The sequence below is a fragment of the Schistocerca nitens genome, chromosome 1 (assembly GCF_023898315.1).
Source record: "Schistocerca nitens isolate TAMUIC-IGC-003100 chromosome 1, iqSchNite1.1, whole genome shotgun sequence".
Taxonomy (NCBI): Eukaryota; Metazoa; Arthropoda; class Insecta; order Orthoptera; family Acrididae; genus Schistocerca; species Schistocerca nitens.
This window is the reverse complement of record NC_064614.1, coordinates 693,951,960-693,973,741: the sequence shown is the minus strand read 5'-3', so window position 1 is coordinate 693,973,741 and position 21,782 is coordinate 693,951,960. Positions and strand designations below refer to the sequence as shown.

Here is a 21,782-nt window from a genome sequence, read left to right as displayed (position 1 = left end):
GGGCCGTGGAGTTTTGTTGATGTGAAGATGTGTATGAGGTTGTTTTATTGAGGTTATTTGTGAGCAGGCAAGATGTCCCATCGTTTGTGTGGTTTAAGGTAATTATGTACAGGAAAGAGTTCTTGTGTCAGTTATTTTAGGTGATTTTTATTTCTGTTGTATGCTAATTTGTTGCTAATTGCATGAGAGAAGATGATTCAGTCATGTTAAATGGTCTGTTTTATGCTGTCACCCTCAGAGGTCAGAGTAGAACAGTTAACCATGATTCATTTTACCATGCAGTGAGTTTCCAGTTGAGGCAATGCATTTAGAGTCGCTTAAATTGCAGCCTGTGTCACCAGTAAACACTAGAAACATAGGCCGCATGGTGCAGACACGTAGACTGGCACAGCTGTCGTCTTGCGATAAGCCAGACACATCCCCACACGCTACCAGTTCTCTCCCTCTTCTTCGTCTTGTGTGACATAAATTAAGTGTAATTTCCATTTGATTTATAAGTCATTTATTGTACAGGTTTTGAGGGCAGTATACTGAGAGTAGTATATAGAGTATAAATATTAAGTGGTTACAGGTAACTGTTAATATTTTTTGTGAGAAGGATTGCCCAGGTACATACCTATTTGTATTACATGGAAAATTTAGGTATTTTGAAGATTTTGAGGTGTTTAAAAGTACCCTTCCCAACAACTGTATAGGTCTTTGTCATGTGACGAATTAAGGAATTTTCTTTATTTAGCTTTGTTGTAGAATTTTGGTGTTGTACTGTATTTCATTTGTAGGTCTCTTTTATTGACAAGGATTTTGTTTTGTCTTTCAAAAGAATGCATCAAGTTCACCTCACTAAAGTTTTTCTACAGTGCTACTGCTTTGTTGGACGTTGCGTTTTGTGGCCGAACCCAGACTGTGGAGCCGCTCTTGGTGGTGTCTGTTCTATTTGTCTTTTATTGTTCAATGGATTGTGATACTTCGAATTTTCATCTAACTTTTGCAACTAAAGTTCCACTGTTCTGCGGATGAGCTAGTTCCACTGTCGGTTTAGAAGCATTTATATCCCCGTTGTCTTTCAAGCTGTCACTAACAATAAAAAATGATTGCACGGTTTTAACTCTCATATCCGCTGAATTGACTGCTTCCCTTCAATCTCTCTTTACAAAACTGTTCTGTCCTGTATCCAGTGAAATTAACACTTACTTTTTTCTTATATCTAAAAACAAAGATGATGTGACTTACCAAACGAAAGTGCTGGCACGTCGATAAGACACACAAACAAACACAAACATACACACAAAATTCAAGCTTTCGCAACAAACTGTTGCCTCATCAGGAAAGAGGGAAGGAGAGGGAAGGACGAAAGGATGTGGGTTTTAAGGGAGAGGGTAAGGAGTCATTCCAATCCCGGGAGCGGAAAGACTTACCTTAGGGGGAAAAAGGACGGGTATACACTCACACACACACACATATCCATCCACACATATACAGACACAGCAGTTTGGGCAGAGATGTCAGTCGAGGCGGAAGTGCAGAGGCAAAGATGTTGTTGAATGACAGGTGAGGTATGAGTGGCGGCAACTTGAAATTAGCGGAGATTGAGGCCTGGTGGATAACGGGAAGAGAGGATATATTGAAGAGCAAGTTCCCATCTCCGGAGTTCGGATAGGTTGGTGTTGGTGGGAAGTATCCAGATAACCCGGACGGTGTAACACTGTGCCAAGATGTGCTGGCCGTGCACCAAGGCATGTTTAGCCACAGGGTGATCCTCATTACCAACAAACACTGTCTGCATGTGTCCATTCATGCGAATGGACAGTTTGTTGCTGGTCATTCCCACATAGAATGCGTCACAGTGAGGGCAGGTCAGTTGGTAAATCACGTGGGTGCTTTCACACGTGGCTATGCCTTTGATCGTGTACACCTTCCGGGTTACAGGACTGGAGTAGGTGGTGGTGGGAGGGTGCATGGGACAGGTTTTACACCGGGGGCGGTTACAAGGGTAGGAGCCAGAGGGTAGGGAAGGTGGTTTGGGGATTTCATAGGGATGAACTAAGAGGTTACGAAGGTTAGGTGGACGGCGGAAAGACACTCTTGGTGGAGTGGGGAGGATTTCATGAAGGATGTATCTCATTTCAGGGCAGGATTTGAGGAAGTCGTATCCCTGCTGGAGAGCCACATTCAGAGTCTGATCCAGTCCCGGAAAGTATCCTGTCACAAGTGGGGCACTTTTGTGTTTCTTTTGTGGGAGGTTCTGGGTTTGAGAGGATGAGGAAGTGGCTCTGGTTATTTGCCTCTGTACCAGGTCGGGAGGGTAGTTGCGGGATGCGAAAGCTGTTGTCAGGTTGTTGGTGTAATGGTTCAGGGATTCCGGACTGGAGCAGATTCGTTTGCCACGAAGACCTAGGCTGTAGGGAAGGGACCGTTTGTTGTGGAATGGGTGGCAGCTGTCATAATGGAGGTACTGTTGCTTGTTGGTGGGTTTGATGTGGACGGACGTGTGAAGCTGGCCATTGGACAGGTGGAGGTCAACATCAAGGAAAGTGGCATGGGATTTGGAGTAGGACCAGGTGAATCTGATGAAACCAAAGGAGTTGAGGTTGGAGAGGAAAATCTGGAGTTCTTCTTCACTGTGAGTCCAGATCATGAAGATGTCATCAATAAATCTGTACCAAACTTTGGGTTGGCAGGCTTGGGTAACCAAGAAGGCTTCCTCTAAGCGACCCATGAATAGGTTGGCGTACGAGGGGGCTATCCTGGTACCCATAGCTGTTCCCTTTAATTGTTGGTATGTCTGGTCTTCAAAAGTGAAGAAGTTGTGGGTCAGGATGAAGCTGGCTAAGGTAATGAGGAAAGAGGTTTTAGGTAGGGTGGCAGGTGATCGGCGTGAAAGGAAGTGCTCCATCGCAGTGAGGCCCTGGACGTGTGGGATATTTGTGTATAAGGAAGTGGCATCAATGGTTACAAGGATGGTTTCCGGGGGTAACGGATTGGGTAAGGATTCCAGGCGTTTGAGAAAGTGGTTGGTGTCTTTGATGAAGGATGGGAGACTGCATGTAATGGGTTGAAGGTGTTGATCTACGTAGGCAGAGATACGTTCTGTGGGGGCTTGGTAACCAGCTGCCCGCATCTCGTGGTCGTGCGGTAGCGTTCTCGCTTCCCATGCCCGGGTTCCCGGGTTCGATTCACGGCGGGGTCAGGGATTTTCTCTGCCTCGTGATGGCTGGGTGTTGTGTGCTGTCCTTACGGTAGTTAGGTTTAAGTAGTTCTATGTTCTAGGGGACTTATGACCACAGCAGTTGAGTCCCATAGTGCTCAGAGCCATTTGAACCATTTTTGGTAACCAGCTACAATGGGGCGGCCGGGATGATTGGGTTTGTGAATTTTAGGAAGAAGGTAGAAGGTAGGGGTGCGGGGTGTCGGTGGGGTCAGGAGGTTGATGGAGTCAGGTGAAAGGTTTTGTAGGGGGCCTAAGGTTCTGAGGATTCCTTGAAGCTCCACCTGGACATCAGGAATGGGATTACCTTGGCAAACTTTGTATGTGGTGTTGTCTGAAACCTGACGCAGTCCCTCAGCCACATACTCCCGACGCCACGGTCGTAGAACCCTTGTCCGCCGGAAGGATGACGATGGACCGGTCAGCCTTCAGATCACGGATAGCCTGAGCTTCAGCAGTGGTGATGTTGGGAGTAGGATTAAGGTTTTTTAAGGATTGAGAGGCAAGGCTGGAAGTCAGAAATTCCTGGAAGGTTTGGAGAGGGTGATTTTGAGGAAGAGGAGGTGGGTCCCGCTGTGACGGAGGACGGAACTGTTCCAGGCAGGGTTCAATTTGGATAGTGTCTTGGGGAGTTGGATCATTAGGAGTAGGATTAGGATCGGCAACAGTTTGTTGCGAAAGCTTGAATTTTGTGTGTATGTTTGTGTTTGTTTGTGTGTCTATCGACGTGCCAGCGCTTTCGTTTGGTAAGTCACATCATCTTTGTTTTTAGATATATTTTTCCCATGTGGAATGTTTCCCTCTATTAATTCATATCATTACTTTTTTCTTACTTACATATTTTACATGGTATATTAAGCCATGCAGTACTCTTTATCACACCCACCAACCGTTACATTTCGGAGTTGTGTTGAGGCAACTCGGTTGTAATTTTTATGCGGACAGCAAATTCTTAAAATGGATGGCCAACGTTTCCTGAACTTTGTGTTTGCTGAAATTTATCCCAGAGATGCACTATGTCACCCTATTTCTGTTTTGAATTTAAAACTAGTACTGTACTAACTCCCACACAACCCCCCCTCCCCGGAAGTGCGGAGCACCCGGTATGGTGGGGTACTTAAACTTCACCTCTCGGCCTGCCTGAGTGCGGATAGTGTGGGTGTGGGTGCTGCTTGATGATTCCGCTGCTGCATTAGGTCCCCTGGTGTGGAGCTCCGGTGGGTCACAGCTGTCTGGCTCTGTGGAAGGTGTGGGTTCGTTGTGAGTTATGTCTGAAGTTGTCTGTGAGACTCCAGTCGGTGTTGTCATTGTCCAAGCGGGCTTTACCCGCTCAATGGAAATCTTGGTCGAATTTCCCTGGAGGAGGATACCCATTGTGTGTGTGCCCCGTACTAGCACTTTGTATGGTCCAGTGTACGGTGGCTGTAATGAATGACTTACCAGGTCTGTGCGGAGCATGATGTGGGAACAAGTATCGAGGGACCAATGGCAACGCTTGGGTCCGAGTCCTTGTGGCACATCAGGGCAGCCTTTAAAGTCCGGTGCCACCTTTCCACCAAACCATTGCCGGACGGGTGGTAGCTAGTTGTCTGGTTTCATTGGAAGCTGCAGAGTTTTGACAGTTGTTGGAACAGTTTCGATTCGAATTGGCGTCCTTGGTCGGTGGTAACGAAAAATGGGTACCCAAAATGAGCTCCCCAAGTTTCCAAGAATGCCTGTGCAGTAGTCTATGCAGAAATGTCCTTGATTGGTGTAGCCTCTGCCCACTGTGTGCAACAGTCCACTGCCATAAACAAGTATCTGTAACCTTCCAAAGGGGGGAGGAGTCCCCAACCAAGTCAATGTGTACATGCCCAAAACTTGCTGTTGGGGTTGGGAATTGTCTACTGGAGCGTGAAAATGGCGTCCCACTTTGCTACGTTGACACTGATAGCAGCTGCGGGCCCACTCCCGTGTATTTTTCTTGATTGAAGGCCACAGAAAACGGTCCGTCACTAACTTCACTGAGGCATTGGTTCCTGGGTGTGCCAGGTTGTGAATGCTGTCAAATACCTTTCGTCGGAACTGGGGGGTGATGTATGGGTGTGGTCTAACCGTGGAGGTGTCGCACCATACCTTAACTGGGCTGCAGGGGGCATCCACAAGTTGTAAACGTAGGCCAGTGGACAGGTCCACCAACAAGGACTGCAGCTGCGCATCTGAAGCCTGTGCCCTTGCCAATTCAGAATAATCCAACATTGGACTTATGCCATTAATTCGCGAGAAATAGTCTGCCAAAATGTGGTCGGCACCATGGATGTGACACATGTCTGTCGAAAACTGGCATATAAACTCGATATGGTGGGCCTGGCGGGGGGAACATGAATCGCTGATTTTGTAGAAAGCTGCCACGAGAGGTTGATGGTCGGTGTATATGGTGAATTGTCTGCTCTCAACGAAAGGGCTCAAGTGCCTGACACTTTCATACAGTGCGAGGAGTTCCCTGTCATATGCACTCCAATGAGTTTGACTCATCTGTAGTTTTTGTGAGAAAAAATTTAGTGGCTGCCAATGACCCTTCACTCTGGTGCAGTGCTGCACCAATTGCAACTTGGCTTGCGTCCACTACTAGGGCTAGCTGAGCTCCTGGTGCAGGGTGTGCAAGCCCCACTGTGTTGTGAAGGCTGTTTTGCAGTGCCTTGAAAGCAGAGTCCATCTCGGGTGTCCATGGGAGGGTGCGCTTGCCAATTTTGTTGTGTCCGACCAAGGCATTGTTCAGTGGCATCTGGATTGCTGCTGTTCTGGGGAGGTGGCAACAATAGAAATTTATCATTCCTAGGAATCGTCAGAGATCATGGTAATTTTGGCGCCGTGGTAGGGTACGCAACAACTTCAGCTTCTCTGGCAGTGGGAAAATGCCCTGGGCTGACACTTTATAACCCAGGAAGGTCACAATGGGTTCCCCAAACACACACTTGTCCTTGTTAAGTATTATTCCATGAGCACTAAGTCTGCTTTGCACCTCGTTTACATGTTTCTGATGGTCAGAAACATTCCCCGAAAACACCAGAATATCATCTAAATAGGCGAAACAATATGGTAGCCCTCTTAGCACGCTGTCTAGAAACTGTTGCCATGTTTGGGCAGCATTTTTCAGCCAAATGGCATCACCAAAAATTTGAACAGCCCGAATGGGGTTGTCACTGCAGTCTTTGGTATGTCCTGCTCTGCCATTGGGATCTGATTATAAGCCTTACAACAATCTAAAACACTGAATATGGTCGCCCCGGCCAGTGAATTGGTGAAATCCTGTATATGTGGCACAGGGTATCTGCCCGGAACAGTTCAGGCATTCAGAGCTCGATAATCACCACACGGACGCCATGACCCATTCTTTTTACGGGCGAGGTGCAGAGGAGAGGACCACAGACCTTTGGATGACTCTATAGTTCCTTCTTGTAGCATGGTCTTGGTTTCCCGCAAACAGTCAGGTGCAAGTCTGCGAACGCGTGAGGAGACTGATGGGCCTGGAGTTTTACGGATGTGGTGCACCATCTCATGTTTTGCCCTGTTCTTTCTTGTTCCATGTTGTGGCTTGGGTGTCACCCTTGCGGTTGAAACAGCAGGAGCCTGTTGTTGTGCCGTCAACTGATTTGATGTCATTTGAGTCATCTGCAGTTCAGATTCCTTCGTCGCTATGGTGTCCTCCCAGGTGGGTGCACTGAGGTTATCTACCCTTGGGCATGCATGAGAGGTCGGACGTCCTTGTATTCCCGGGATAACACATCCATTGGCAGAATGGACGAGTTGTGACTTGCGTAAATCCACGGACAATGCATGATTTGCCAGGAAATCAGCACCTAGTATAGGTTGGTCGATATCGGCCATAACGAAGGTCCAGTTGCATTTTTCTGGTAGCCCAATATCCACTGCGAGTGTTTTCTGTCCATATGTGAGGATGACTGAATCATTGACTGCTTTCAAAGTGGTCTCTTCAGCATGTTAGTCTGAAGGGAAGAAATTTACAGGCGGAGTGCTGACATGCTTGTAAAAGTCTGAAGGTGACCTGTCACCGTGTTTCTCGTAGTACAGGAGCTGGTCCACAGGTTTTGTGCAACGCGAAATTAACGCCGTCTTGAGTGTGGCATAGGCTTCTTGTGGTGGGGGTTGCATAATTATATCCAATACCACGGACGATGCACGTTGGTCCAGGTTGCATATCACTAGTGTGAACTGTTCAAAATCATCGACTATTTGTTGCTGCACGAAAATGTTCTCCATAATAGCAAACCAAATTTCCGGACATTCGGGAACGAAAGGTGGGGGCCGAATTCGTAACGGCGATGCGGGTGGGCCACGATAACCAGTGAATGGATAGTGTGTAACTCATGGGAGCGGCACCGACGCTGGTGATGAAAACGCGAGCACATTTGGTCTGATATCGGCGTGTCCTGCGGGCTGGTTGTGCGAGGCAATATCCTGTGGCGGCGGCGCGGGAACCATCGGCACATGCGGTGCGGTTGGAAACGTAACGTCGTGGACGAAGTCGGTATGAGATGTAGGAATCCGTGGCATTGTGAACTGAGGGGTTTGCTGCATTTTGTCGAGCTGCTTCTTGATATTTTGGATGACGCCGTTGATGTCGCGGAAGAGGTTCTATGCAGACGACATGTCGATACGAGATGTCGCGGAAAATATCTAAAGAAACTTGTCTACTGTCACACCGCTTAGTTACGGGGTCACCACTTATGTAGGAGTAACTCCACTAGATAAAGGAAAACGCTTGTGTGGGTTTTACACTGTGAATAACCACTTTTATTGTACCGCACAAACACAATACATGCATACGTTCATGCGTGAAACGAACACTGGTTGTTTCCTCCAAAGAACCTCACTCGCAAAGAGAATGTTTCAGTGTCCTGTCAACTATTGACTTGTCACTCCCACAAATGAAAGAATTCAGCAGAAAAACTTTGAAAGTAGTTCCGAAAGACTACAGTTATTAACCACAGACATACAAAAATAAAATAGTACTAATTAATATTAAAGTCACTGGACTTGTTTATGGGTTTTTATATTTATGGCAGCTGAAGACCATGACTGCTTGAAGAAGTAGAGAAATAAACTGAAAAATTGCTTCCCAACCCCGACAAATAAAAACAGACCTTACAATCAGTGTGCATTTCCAGGATTTGACTGATATCAGTGAAATGAAATGTGAATTCATCATGCAAAACTGAGGGCTTTTTAAGAGAGACACTCATCTAAGGATTACTGGGAAAGAAAATGAAATCAACCAATTGATCAGAGAGTGGAAGTCATAACCTAATTGGGACTGTAATGGAAGTGTGTGTGTGTGTGTGTGTGTGTGTGTGTGTGTGTGTGTGTGGGTGTATGAGAGAGAGAGAGAGAGAGATGTAGCAGGACAAATGACTCACATTACAGGTTGATGTACAGGGTTATTACAAATGATTGAAGCGATTTCACAGCTCTACAATAACTTCATTATTTGAGATATTTTCACAATGCTTTGCACACACATACAAAAACTCAAAAAGTTTTTTTAGGCATTCACAAATGTTCGATATGTGCCCCTTTAGTGATTCGGCAGACATCAAGCCGATAATCAAGTTCCTCCCACACTCGGCGCAGCATGTCCCCATCAATGAGTTCAAAAGCATCGTTGATGCGAGCTCGCAGTTCTGGCACATTTTTCCCTTTTCCGTAAGATTTTCCAAACCGTCGGCTGTGGTACGTTTAGCTCCCTGCTTGCTTTATTCGTCGACCTCCGCGGGCTACGCGTGAAACTTGCCCGCACGCGTTCAACCGTTTCTTCGCTCACTGCAGGCCGACCCGTTGATTTCCCCTTACAGAGGCAGTCAGAAGCTTTAAACTGCGCATACCATCGCCGAATGGAGTTAGCAGTTGGTGGATCTTTGTTGAACTTCGTCCTGAAGTGTCGATGCACTGTTATGATTGACTGATGTGAGGGCATTTGAAGCACGACATACCCTTTCTCGGCTCCTGTCGCTATTTTGTCTCACTGCGCTCTCGAGCGCTCTGGCGGCAGAAACCTGAAGTGCGGCTTCAGCCGAACAAAACTTTATGAGTTTTTCTACGTATCTGTAGTGTGTCGTGACCATATGTCAATGAATGGAGCTACAGTGAATTTATCAAATCGCTTCAATCATTTGTAATAGCCCTGTACATTCATAAATGATATGAACATTTGGGTGTAGTAGTCTAACTCTAGAAACACTTGCAGAAGGAAGATTAGGGTTTAAGGACCTGAGAAAACAGAGGTCTCAAAGCTGGGTCATGTATTCAAATTGAACAAAGATGGGAGAAAGAAATTGGTTGTGCTCCTTTCAAAGGAACCATCTTATCATTTTTGTCCAGTAATACAAGGAAAAACTAAATCACAATGATTGGTTGAGAATTTGAACTTCTCTGTCCTTGAATACAAGTCTAGTATGCCTACATGTGAAATTGGAAACAATATACAAAAGTTCGAGGACATGCATAATAGTCAGTACGCAGATTTTTTTACAAAATAATTTAATTGAATAGATAAATAAAAAAATCTGCTCACCAAGTGGCAGCAGAACATACACACGGAGGAAGGTTAGGTTATGATTAGATGAGCTTTCGGAGCCAGTGGATCTCGAGGGAGAAGAGTTGAGGGGGAAGGAAGAGGGGTGAAGGAAAAGGACTGGAGAGGTCCAGAAAAGGGGGTAGATTTCAGGAAGGTCACCCGAAACCACAGATCAAGGGACGCTTACTGCAGGGGATGAGAAGGAAAGACTTGGGGACTGCGTTGGATGAGATTTGAAAACCTGAGAGCTTTAGGTATAAGACAGAGATTACTGCTTAAACACCATGTATGAGTTAATAAGAGTGAAAAGCTAAGTACATTGTACGTAACAGAGGTGGGAGGGGGATGGTGAAAAATAGACAGGTAAGATAATGAAAGATATAGAAAAGTAAACTAAGCTAAGAAAAGAATAGTTACTGTGAAGAAATGCTGAGAGGGAAGAAATTAATGTAAATAAGGCCAGGTGGGTGGCGAGAACCAAGGACATATTGTAGAGCTGGTTCCGACCTGCGGAGTTCTGAGAAACTGGTGTCTGGGTAAAGAATCCAGATTGTGCATGTGGTGAAACAGGTACCGAGATGACAGTTGTCATGGTGTAGAGCGTGCTGTGCAATGGGGTATTGCGTGTTGCCTATATACACCCTCTGCCTATGCCCATTCATCCTAATTCATAAATCGGTGGTAGTTGTGCCAATGTAAAAGGCCAAACAGTGTTTACATATAGCTGGTACATGACGTATCGTTTCTCAGGTGGCCCTCAATTTGATAGTTTATGTTTTTCCAGTTACAGGGCTGCTATAGTTGGTGGTAGGATGGTGCATAGGGCAAGTCTTGCAGTGGGGACAGTCACAGTGGTAGGAGCCATAGGGTAGGGATATGGGTGCAGAAGGAGCATTGGGTTTGACAAGAATATTGCGGAGATTGGGAAGGCGATGAATAACTATTTTAGATGTAGAATTTCAGACAGAATAGGTCTCATTTAAGGGCATGGTTTTAGGAAGCCCTGGGCCTGTCGAAGTAGCTGATTAATACATTCCAGGCCAGTATAATACTGAGTTACCAGTGGTGTGCTCCGAAGTTGCTTTTAGGAGGGATCAGGAGTACCAGGATTGGATGTGATGGCCTGGGAAATCTGCTTTTGAACTAGGCTGATAGGGTAATTATGTGCAGTGAAGGCCAAGATGAAAATGCTGATGTATTGTTGTAAAGAGTCTTCATCTGAACAAATATGTTCGCCTCAAATGCCAAGGCTGTATGAGAGCGAATGTTTGACATGGAAAGGATGTCGACTGTTAAAATGTAAGTACTGTTGTTTGATGGTAGGTTTGATGTGGACAGAAGTGTGTAGCTAGCCTTTGATGAGGACGAAATCAACATCGAGGAAAGTGGCACGGGATTGGAATAGGACCATCTGAAATTTAATTGGGAGAAGGTATTCAGAGATTCCATGAATTTTAACAGGTCAGCCTCACCATGAGTCCATATGGTAAAGAAGTCATCAATGTATCTGAACCAAACCAGGGGCTGAAGACTCATGGATCCCAAGAAAGCCCCCTCCAAGCGACCCGTGAAAAGGTTGGCATAGGAAGGAGCCATCCTGGTTCCCATGGTCATACCCCTGATCTGTTTGTATGTCAGCCCCTCAGAGGTGATTAAGGTGTGTAGCAAGGATGTCATAGGTTTGGAATCAGGTGGTTGTTGACTGAGGAAAGTTTAGCAGCAGCAGACCATGTATGTGGAGGATGTTAGTATACAGGGAGGTGGCATCAATGGTGACAAGAAAAGTGTGTCATGGGAGTGAGATGGGCACAAATATCAGATGATATAGAAAATGGTTGGTATCTTTGATACAGGAGGGGAGTCTTTGTACTATGATTTGCAGGTGCTGATCAGCTAAAGCTGATACACGTTTGGTGGGTGCTTTGAAGACAGCAACTATAGGATGGCCAGGGTGATTGGGTTTTGTGAATCTTAGGAAGAAGGGAAAAGGTGGGTGGGTGTGTGTGGGGGGGGGGGGGGTGAGAAGTTCTATGGATTGGGGTGTTAGTCCTTGTGAGGGGCATGAGGTATTAAGGAAGGACTGTAGGTCAGTTTGAATCACAGGGATGGTATCTTGATGGCAGACACCATATGTAGAGGTGTCAGACAGCTGGTATAGACCTTCACTATCACATCCATTCCTGATACTGCTGACCCCTCCTAAAAACAGTTTTGGAGCACACTACTGGTTACTCCGTACTATACTGGTCTGGAACATAATCAGCTACTTTGACAGGGCATGACTTCCCTAAATCATCCTCTTAAATGAGATCAGTTCTGTCTGAAATTCTACCCACCACAACTATAATAGTTTTTCATCACCCTCGCAATCTCGTAAGACCCTATGCACCTTCTGCACCCATCTCCCTACCCTATGGCTCCTACCCCTGTGACCGTCCCCACTGCAAGACTTGCCCATGCACTCGCCTACCACCACCTATAGTAGCCCTATAACTGGCAAAACAGATACTATCAAAGACAGAGCCACCTCTGAAATCACACGTCGTATACCAGCTGTTATGTAAACATTGTTCAGCCTTTTACATTGGCATGACTACCATCAAATTATCAGTCAGGATGAATGGGCATAGGTGTGGTGTATACAGACAACACACAATATCCTGTTGTAGAGCATGCTGTACAACATGACAGTCATGACCTCAGAGCCTGTTTCACCACATGTGGCATCTGGATTCTTCCCCCAGACACCAGTTTCTCAGAACTCCACAGGTGGGAACTAGCACTACATGTCCTTGGGTCTTGCCTACACCTGTCCTTCATTTATGTTAATTTCTTCTGTCTCAGCATTTCTTCACAGTAACTACTCTTTTCTTCACTCCATTCTAGTTTTATACATCTTTCATTGTCTTACCCATCTGTTTTTCACTGTCTGCCTCCCACCTCTGTTACGTGCAATGCACTTAGCATTTCACTCTTACTAACTCATGCATGATGTTTAAGCAGTAATCTCTGTCATGCATATTACCCTGTCTTCCACTTTTAAGCTCTCAGGTTTTCAAATCTCATCCAATACAGTCCCCAACAATCAGTCTTTTCTTCTCATCGCACACGGTAAGTCTTCCCTGACCCCAAAATTACCCCTTTTCCTAGACCTCTACAGTACTCTTCCTTCACTCCTCTTCCTTCGCCTTCAATCATTCTGCCTGAAGAAGGAGCCACTGGCTCCAAAAGCTTGCCTAATTATTGCTTTCTTTTATTTATATGTTCTGCTGCCACTTGGTGAGTAGATTTTTTATTTATCTATCCAGTTTGTCAGTATTGTCTGTTTGTCAGTACTCATATTGTACTAGCTGCGGATATTGACATTAGTGAGGTCTTCGTGACAAATCGAAGTGTGTTTCAAGTGGCAGTTAGCTAGAAATTAGAATAATTTACATGTCACGTTAGATCATACATCATTTTACAAGGCAAAAATTGAATATCCGTGTGACTTCTTGTGGACAAGAGTGAAAATTAAAATAAGTTTGACACTTACTAATGATAGTTTCGCTACCAGCAGACTTACATAGATGAAATGTTTTGATTATTTATGTTCTAGTTGCTGGTGGTATTAACAAACCAGCAAGAGAGTGAAAAAAATAGTTTCATAAATGATGTAAAAAGACCTTTAAAATTATTCAAAAAGCCATATTTGAAAACTGCTTTGAATGTAGAGTTAAGCTAAGTACGGTAGTTACATGTTCCATAGTTCTAAAAGCCATATTTGAAAACTGCAGGGAAATTAGAGTTAAACTAATTAGTTACGTGTTCCATATATCATTTGAATAATTATTCTATTCAAATGATATGTAATGAGTCAGTTTACAGGATATGTATACTTTTTTTATTTTTACTATCAGTTTTTAAGCAAAAATTCGCCAGTGGAATAGAGGAGGTTGTCCAGGAGAAATGATTTTAAAATAGATTTAAATCTTGCTTTGCTACCTGTCAGACATTTTATGTTATTGGACAAATGATTAAAAATTCTTATTGCTACATATTGAACTCCTCTGAGAAGATACTGACTATGTTAACAATGGAGACACTGACAGCTTTAACAATGGGTAATGAAGGTTCATTTTCCCCTCTTAAGTGTTGTAGACACGCACGTCACTGTTCTTCTCGAATTGTGAGGTATTATTTATGATGAATTTCCTTGGTGACAATATGTCTTGTGACGGCACAGCTAAAATTTGTAGCTCCTTGAAGAGGTACCTACATGAAATCTGTGGATGAACACCACATATTATTCTTAATTATTCTTTTGTGCAATCAATACTTTATTTCTAAGTGATGAGTCACCCTAGAAAATTACTGCTTACAACATTGTTGAGTGGAAATATGAAAGATATGTCAGGAGGCTGATACATTTGTTTCCAAGATTAGCAAGTATACGTAGAACAAAAGTAACTGAACTTAATTGTTTGAGTGAAACAAATTTGTTTTGATGAACAGATTTGTACTGCTTGAAAATATTCAAACCAAAATGGTTTATCAGAAATAAAGCAGTTGTTGCACCAATCAGATAGTGTAAGAAGCAAAGTTTTTAATTTCAATAAATTATATAAACAAGTTATGGTGCTGTACCTCAGGGAAGAACTAAAAATATTTACTTCCGGTTGTGATCCTTTGACAATTAGAGGCCACACAACTGATATAATCTCATTGTTTACTTTGCCCTCAATCAATTCATCCCCCTGTATTTCGTTCCAGCCCTCACATTTCTTGCTTCTATTAATGTCATAGACCTCATACAATCCCACCCTTCCCTATTTGTCATTCTATATATTCATAACATTTTGTTATTAGTTGATTTATTTATTTTTATCCTTTCTAAATATTGATTCTGGTATCACCAGTTACACTATTCACAACACACTATTCCCTTCTTCTTTATAAAGGTGAATGGTAATATAACCTCATTTTCATTCTTTGTCTAGTTGCTTGTATGTTTGATTGTGGTTGCCATTTATAATGAATTGTTAGTTATGCAGGTGCATTTCCAGTTGCTAAAAGACAAAATATATTCATAGCAGAGTGGTTAATGTGACAGATTTTAATGGAGGGACCCTATTTGACTCCCAGTACTGGCAGGAATTTTTCCTTGTTGAGAGGGCTGGACCATGGTGCACTCAGCCATGTGATGCCAATTGAGAAGCTACCTCATTGAGAGGTAGTGGCTGATAGAAGGTAAGGCTCCAAGGTCGGAACATTGACAATAGCCGGAAGTGTGTTGTGCTGGACCCATGCACCTCCATACCACTTCTGATGATGAATGACAACATCAGTCAGTCAGCTATCATGTGGTCATGACACCCTGATATTGTGTCTCCATTTATTTTTGTAGGGCTACTGAAAAACATCTATGTGATGAACTGTTCTATTTCATACACACCCAAAAGCTCCCAACAGCTTTTAAAGTTGCCAATACCAAAGAAAGCATCTGAAAACAGGTTTGAACACTATAAGACCCATAGTTTGCCCCCCAGACCTTGAAGACCACTACCACTTTAGGAGGATCGAAGTCAGGATAGATTCATTGATTACAAAGAACCAATTGTGATCTAGAAGAGATGTGTGCACATGAGAAGCAATACTCAGTTTCTGATAAATTCTTGAGAAAAGACTAAAGAAGGTCAAGATGTAAAAAAACCTTTTGATAGGGTAGACTGGTGAGAGCTTTTTGATATGCTGAAAGTGGAATTAAGTATAAGGAGAGAAGAGTATTGCAGAGACTGTATAGTGAAGAGGTGGCTGTGATAAGATGTGGAGAACAGCAAAAAGAAGCTACTGTTAAGCAGGGTGTGTGGCAGAGGTATTTACTACCTTCAGTCTTGTTCAACATATACATTCAGTGGGTAACAGATGAAGTCAGAAAGAAAGTAGGAGCTACAGGAGTAATTAAAAGTCCATTGTAAGAAAATAGATATGTTTAGAGTTGCTGATGATATTGCAATGTAATGTGAAGATGCAGAACATTTAGAAGAGATGCTGGCCAGATGGAAATCACCCTTAGCTCATCTTAACATGAAAATTAATAAAGCTGAAACAAAAATCATAGTGGTGAATAGGCAAAACACCTTTGCTTAGTGCTCAATTAACAATGAGTGACTGTAGACTGTTGAATGCTTTCTTTACCTAGGGAGTAAAAAGAAGGATATTGCAAGCCAAATCTACCTGACAAAAGTCTTTTTTTAACAACAGAATAAAGGTGAGCCCCTCCAACCAACCTGACAGCTGAAGTCGTAAGAAGAAGATTTTGTAGGGACTATGACCAGTGTGACAGCACTAATAAATATAGAACCCTTTATTAGTTAATTTGTGATTTTCTTGTCGGATGAAATGGTGGCTTGTATGTAATTGTGACATTAAATGTGTGAAGAGCTTTGATTGAAGTTCTGTTGTAATGTTAATGAGTTGACAGAAAAATGTAACTATGTTCGTGTTGCATAATAGATTACACTTGATTTACAAATAATACAGTGGAACCTCACTAATTTGGACTAATTGAGTGATTTCTAGTCTGAAGTATAGAACTGTTTTCTAAATTAGTTATCGGAAGTTAAAATTAGGAATATAATGTACAAACAGGGTGTTTCAAAAAGGATGTTACGATATTAAAAATTCATGTAAATTTATTGACAGAAGATATAGAGCTTAAAATGTTAAACTAAAGATGTATGTGGCTTCTGTTGGTTATCCTGCACACATCCCATCACAAGTCAATTTCTTCCCAAACTTGCTGTAGCATTGCAGGTGTAACTTGCTCAATGGCAGTGTAAATTCGTGCTCTGAGTTCAGGTAGAGAAGCCGCACACGAGGTACAAACACAATATCCTTGATGAATCCCCATTTTAAAAAAATTGAGTGGCGTCAGGTTTTAGGGACGTGGGGGCCATGCAATTGGTGCATCATGGCCAATCCATTGACCTGGAAAGCAGTCGCTGAGAAAATCTCAGATGTCAGCCAGGTAGTGGGGTGGGCAACATCCTGCATGAAGTAAACATTTCCTTCTTGGTCCTCCTCATGGATCTGTGGTATCAAAAATTGTTGTAACACATCCATTTATATTATCCTGTCGATAGTTCTTGGTTCTCTCACAAAAAAGGGGGTCATATGCTTTGCTCTTGCTCAGTGCACAAAAAACGTTCAGTTTAGGGCTATCATGAACATGTTGGAATGTTTTGATGTGGATTTTCACTGCCCCAAATCCTACAGTTATGTATGTTAACCTTGCCACTTAAGTGAAAAGTCGACTCATCAGAAAAGATGATTTTGTCAAAGAAATGTTCATCCTCATATAATCGATTTAACATATCCACATAGAAGTTCTTGCGAGAAATTTTATCAGTGCCTTTTATTGCTTGTACAACCCTCAATCTGTACGGTTTCAAATGCAGACAGTTTCACTACAAACACCAGACAGTCGTATGTGGGTTTTGCAGTTCACGAGATGATGCTGGGTCGATTACGTAGGGCTGTTGACAAAATGTTGTCTCACTCGCTCAACATTGTCATCAGATGTGCTTGGACAACCTGATGATTTCCCATGTCTTACCGAGCACCCTGTTTCTACAAAAAAAATTATGCCACTCACAAACTGTATGCCTGCTAGGAGGATCTTGGCATACCTGGTACGGAAATTATGCTGAACTGTTGTCATTGATGTCTACTTTCCAAACCAAACCACTGCTCAGGTCCAGTAAAGGCAGCCATCTTTAACGTAACTGCCGCTAGTGCTCCTTACAGTACGATTTGGCACTAGCAAACTACACGAGACAAAACTTGATGTATTTCGCTACAATTTGACAGTACAATCAACTCGGTAGGTACCATGAATTAATTTGTATGAATTTTCAAAGTTGTAAATCCTTTTTGAAACACCCTGTATATGTAGTGATTAAATAAAATACAAGTGGACTGCAATATTATGTGAAATACTGCACAGTATATTTAATTTAGAAGTAACCAATGTAATGATATTGCTAAAAGGAACAGTAGGATTAAACAAAGTTAAAATACATATTCGAAGGTTACAGTAAAGCTTGATGTATGCCTAATGTGCATTCATACGAGGGCGGTTAGAAAAGTTCTTGGAACAGAATAGAAAAAAAAGTACTTACACCACCGAATTTTTTTTTTACTTTTCAGTGTAGTCTCCTTGTAGATTAATGCACTTGGTCCACCGATGTTCCAGTGCCTTGATCCCATTATGAAAATGAGTTTGCAAATTAGTTGTCAACTCCGGCTATCAATTCTTCATTTGAAGTGAATCTTTGTCCACCGAGAAATATTTTCAGTTTTGGGAAGAGATGGAAGTCTGACGGAGCCATATCAGGTGAATAAGGCAGGTGTGGCAACAATTCATACCTTAGTTAATGTAATTTTGTTATGGCGACAGCACGTGTGTGGGGGCGTGCATCAAGAGTCGTGGCACCCATCTTGCAGATACTTTTTTCATTTCTAATTCTTCAGTTAAAATGTGATATACCCTTTCAGAGGTCATCTGGCAAATGTGAGGAATTTCACGCACTTTCAATTGGCAATCCTCCATGACCATTTTGTGCATTTTTTCAATGATTTCTGGAGTAGTGACACTTGTGGCTGACCACTGCGTGGATAATCATCTAAGCACTCCTGACTAAATTTAAATTAATTTGTCCACTTGGTAACAGTTGAATATGAAGGAGCAGAGTCACCCAGTGTATTCTGGAAATCGGCATTAATGTCCTTTTCTTTCATACCTTTCTGTACTAAGTATTTAATCACTGCTCGAATCTCAATTTTTTTCCATCTCCACAAATCACTATGCAGGAACAACAGAGCTACGTCATCGCCACAGCTCTCTTCCAAGAGCACTGATGCGGCGAGTGTTTACAGGCAACAGTCCAATGAATATCATGTTAACAACTCGTTGCGCTAGCGCTGACCTCTTGTGGTGATTCCGAGAACTTTTCAAACCACCCTCATATTACTGTAAGTTTCCAAATATGAAAGTCTGAACTATAGTGAAAATTTATATGCTTCATTTACTGTAAAATGGTACATACTTTACCGATTATTTGCTGCTGTCATCTGGTCCACAGCAGCCAAAGAGGCTTCCCACACCATGACACCAGGAGTAACATCACTGTGCCTCTCAAAAACATTGGAAGAACGGGATGTCACCCAGGCCACCAGCATGGTTGTCCGGGGTAATGTAGAATAAAATGTGACACCACTCATCGGTGGACCATGCTTCCCAGTCTCAGCATCATACAGACAAAGGAGTAAACGCGGAACACCATGTGATTCCATTGGTCAGCAGAAAAAGCTTCCCATTATCAGCATTTTTCAGACGCAGGTGTTAATGGCAGAACACAACATAATGCCACTCGTCAGCAGATCATGCTTCCCAGTATCAGCATCTCTCCAGACACAGTCATTTTTATTGTGGTGCAAGTGGTAACCTAATCAAGGGACAGTAATTCCCTAGTCCAGCTACTATTAGACTCCACTAGTGTTGTGGAATGACAGAATGTTGCAGGGAGGCGGTTACTTGTTCTTGGATGGCAGGTGCAAATGTGAATGCGTACGGTGTCCTTCTTGGCAGTCAGACATGGTCAACCAGAACCTTGACAAAAAGTATGCCTGCCTTCTTGTTCCCATGTAGTCCAACATTGGGCCACTGTCACATCTGAAAGCCGCATAAATCTGGATATTCCTTGATTTGACCAGCAGGTCAAATGGAGACCCACAGCGAGTGCCCTTTCAAACCGTGCCATGTGCTGAAATTAACTGTCTCACATGCATATGCGTCATCTCCATGTCCTTAACTGTAATCATGCAACATTTGACACTGTCGACACCCTTTATATACCCTACCCAGTCTGCCAACAACAGTAATGTATTTCAGTGCCCATTCTACTTGTCGCAGAGAATTGCAACTCTTAATCATTCACACATCCACCAATGGTGCATGTATGTATGATTTACATTGACTTCTGATCAAGTCTTCTGGTTTCTTGACTCTTTGTCAGGCAGTATACATTCGAAATTTGTATGCACGTCAAATGGTTCAAATGGCTCTGAGCACTATGGGACTTAACTTCTGAGGTCATCAGTCCCCTAGAACTTAGAACTACTTAAACCTAACTAACCTAAGGACATCACACACATCCATGCCCAAGGCAGGATTTGAACCTGCGACTGTAGCGGTCGCGCGGTTCCAGACTGTAGCACCTAGAACCACTCGGCCACTCCAGCACGTCAGTTTCCTGTAGCTAGCATCAAAGCATACAACAAATGGTGTGGTTTATGCTTAAAGAAAAATTTCATTTATCATCAGCAACTATATTTTTAATGCCAAACATTAAGTAACTAGTGCTTCAATAAATTTTTATGTAGTAACAACTGAAATACTGCCTCGGTAACTATGAAGTGTATTGAAATAGAATATATGTACCCTCTTAAAGAAGATTTTGGTTTCTAAAAAGGTGGGATTGGAACCCTGATTTATTTTAAAGTAATTTTAGCCGGTGTACATACGACTTAAGTTGACATATTTGTTTGACATAATGTCTTTCACCGATTTTGATGGAATGTTTCCCTTTGGTTTCAGATCTTTGTGAAGCGAATGTGGTAAGAGCTATTGACAATGTTTTATATGCCCAAGAGCTACGCAAAAATGTACTTTCTGTATTCGGTGAGTCAAGAAAATTAGCCTTTGCTAATTTATCCGATGAGCAACGCAATGAGTCAACATCCCAGAAACCAACTGAAATCCCATTGATTCCTAGCACATCTTCTGGAGAACACATTATGACACAAAATGAGTCTTTACAACAGCAAGAATGTCGGTCTGAATCACAAGCTTCCCAATTCATCGAAGATGTTTCCATCAATGAGGAACTGATGAATGCTGTGCACTACATTACTGAACATGTAGAATCTTCACCAAATGATCCAAGTAGCACCTCACAGCAGTTGCAAAATGAAATAATTAATTGTGAACTCTTTTACGAGGGTAACACCACTCCAAGTGTTGCTCAAGAAAATAAAGAGCATATGAAGTGTGAAGTATATTCAGACTACATACATGCTCATTCAATTACAGAACAACAGTCACAACAAACTATTGTTCAGAGTCAGAAGGTGAACCAACGAGCAGGAAAAGTTAAGATTGGTCAGACAACCTATGTGGTGAAGAAGCTCCCCAAAGATGTCCCATTGCCAGCCTTACCTTCCATCGCCAAGAATCGAGAAATACTTGAGAAACTAGTAAATCAGCCCATGCAAAAATTCAAACAATTAGAGTGAAGTTTTGTGGTTTATGCCAGATTTCTTACAGCAAGAACCGATCATCCTCATATATTTTGTGTGACACTACTTTAAAGATTTGTTCTTACTCATTTGGTAAAGTTTCTTCTTTGCACAGGTACATTTACCTGATATTGAGATGAAAATGTGGAATTGTAGCAAAATATAATTATGTAAGCAATTCACTCTTTGAATAATCATTCTCCTGTTTTCCTATAGAGATTTGTTACATTATGAGAACCGTTTTCTTTGTAGTGTAGATCTCTTACAACATCCCCTTCAAAAAAGCATGCTGGTCCTGGATCCGATTGGGTAATGCAATAAAATGTTCTGGAATTACACTTTTTTCCACTTTTTTCTTTTTAATTAGATATTTGATAACATAGAAATAATTGCTCACTCAGGCCCCACTTATTTTTGCTGTCACTCATATTGTTGCAGTACTCATAATTTAAATAATTTATTGGCATCTATAAGAACCACAGTACTGACAACACTGCACTCACAACAGGGCAGTTTATACCAGTGATGCACTTAGTAACAATTACAGTCAGTCGTCGATAATTTGGAACTCAAGGACACAGGCAAAATTTCAGATTATTAAGCATCGAAAATAATAAGAGTTCAGAGAGTGCCTTTTGTCTAGCATTGTGCAACAAATTTTTG

The 21,782-nt window shown here is 42.6% G+C and overlaps 1 protein-coding gene across 1 annotated transcript in view; it reads left to right on the top strand.

Moving 5' to 3' along the window:
* The window catches only part of LOC126236844 (uncharacterized), a 42,571-nt gene extending 21,254 nt beyond the window's left edge, over positions 1-21,317 (top strand). Inside the window, exon 3 of the mRNA XM_049946452.1 lies at positions 20,419-21,317. Coding sequence (XP_049802409.1) covers positions 20,419-21,116 — 698 coding nt within the window. The 3' untranslated portion in view covers positions 21,117-21,317. The remainder of the gene's footprint in view (positions 1-20,418) is intronic.
* The last annotated feature ends 465 nt before the right edge of the window (positions 21,318-21,782 follow it).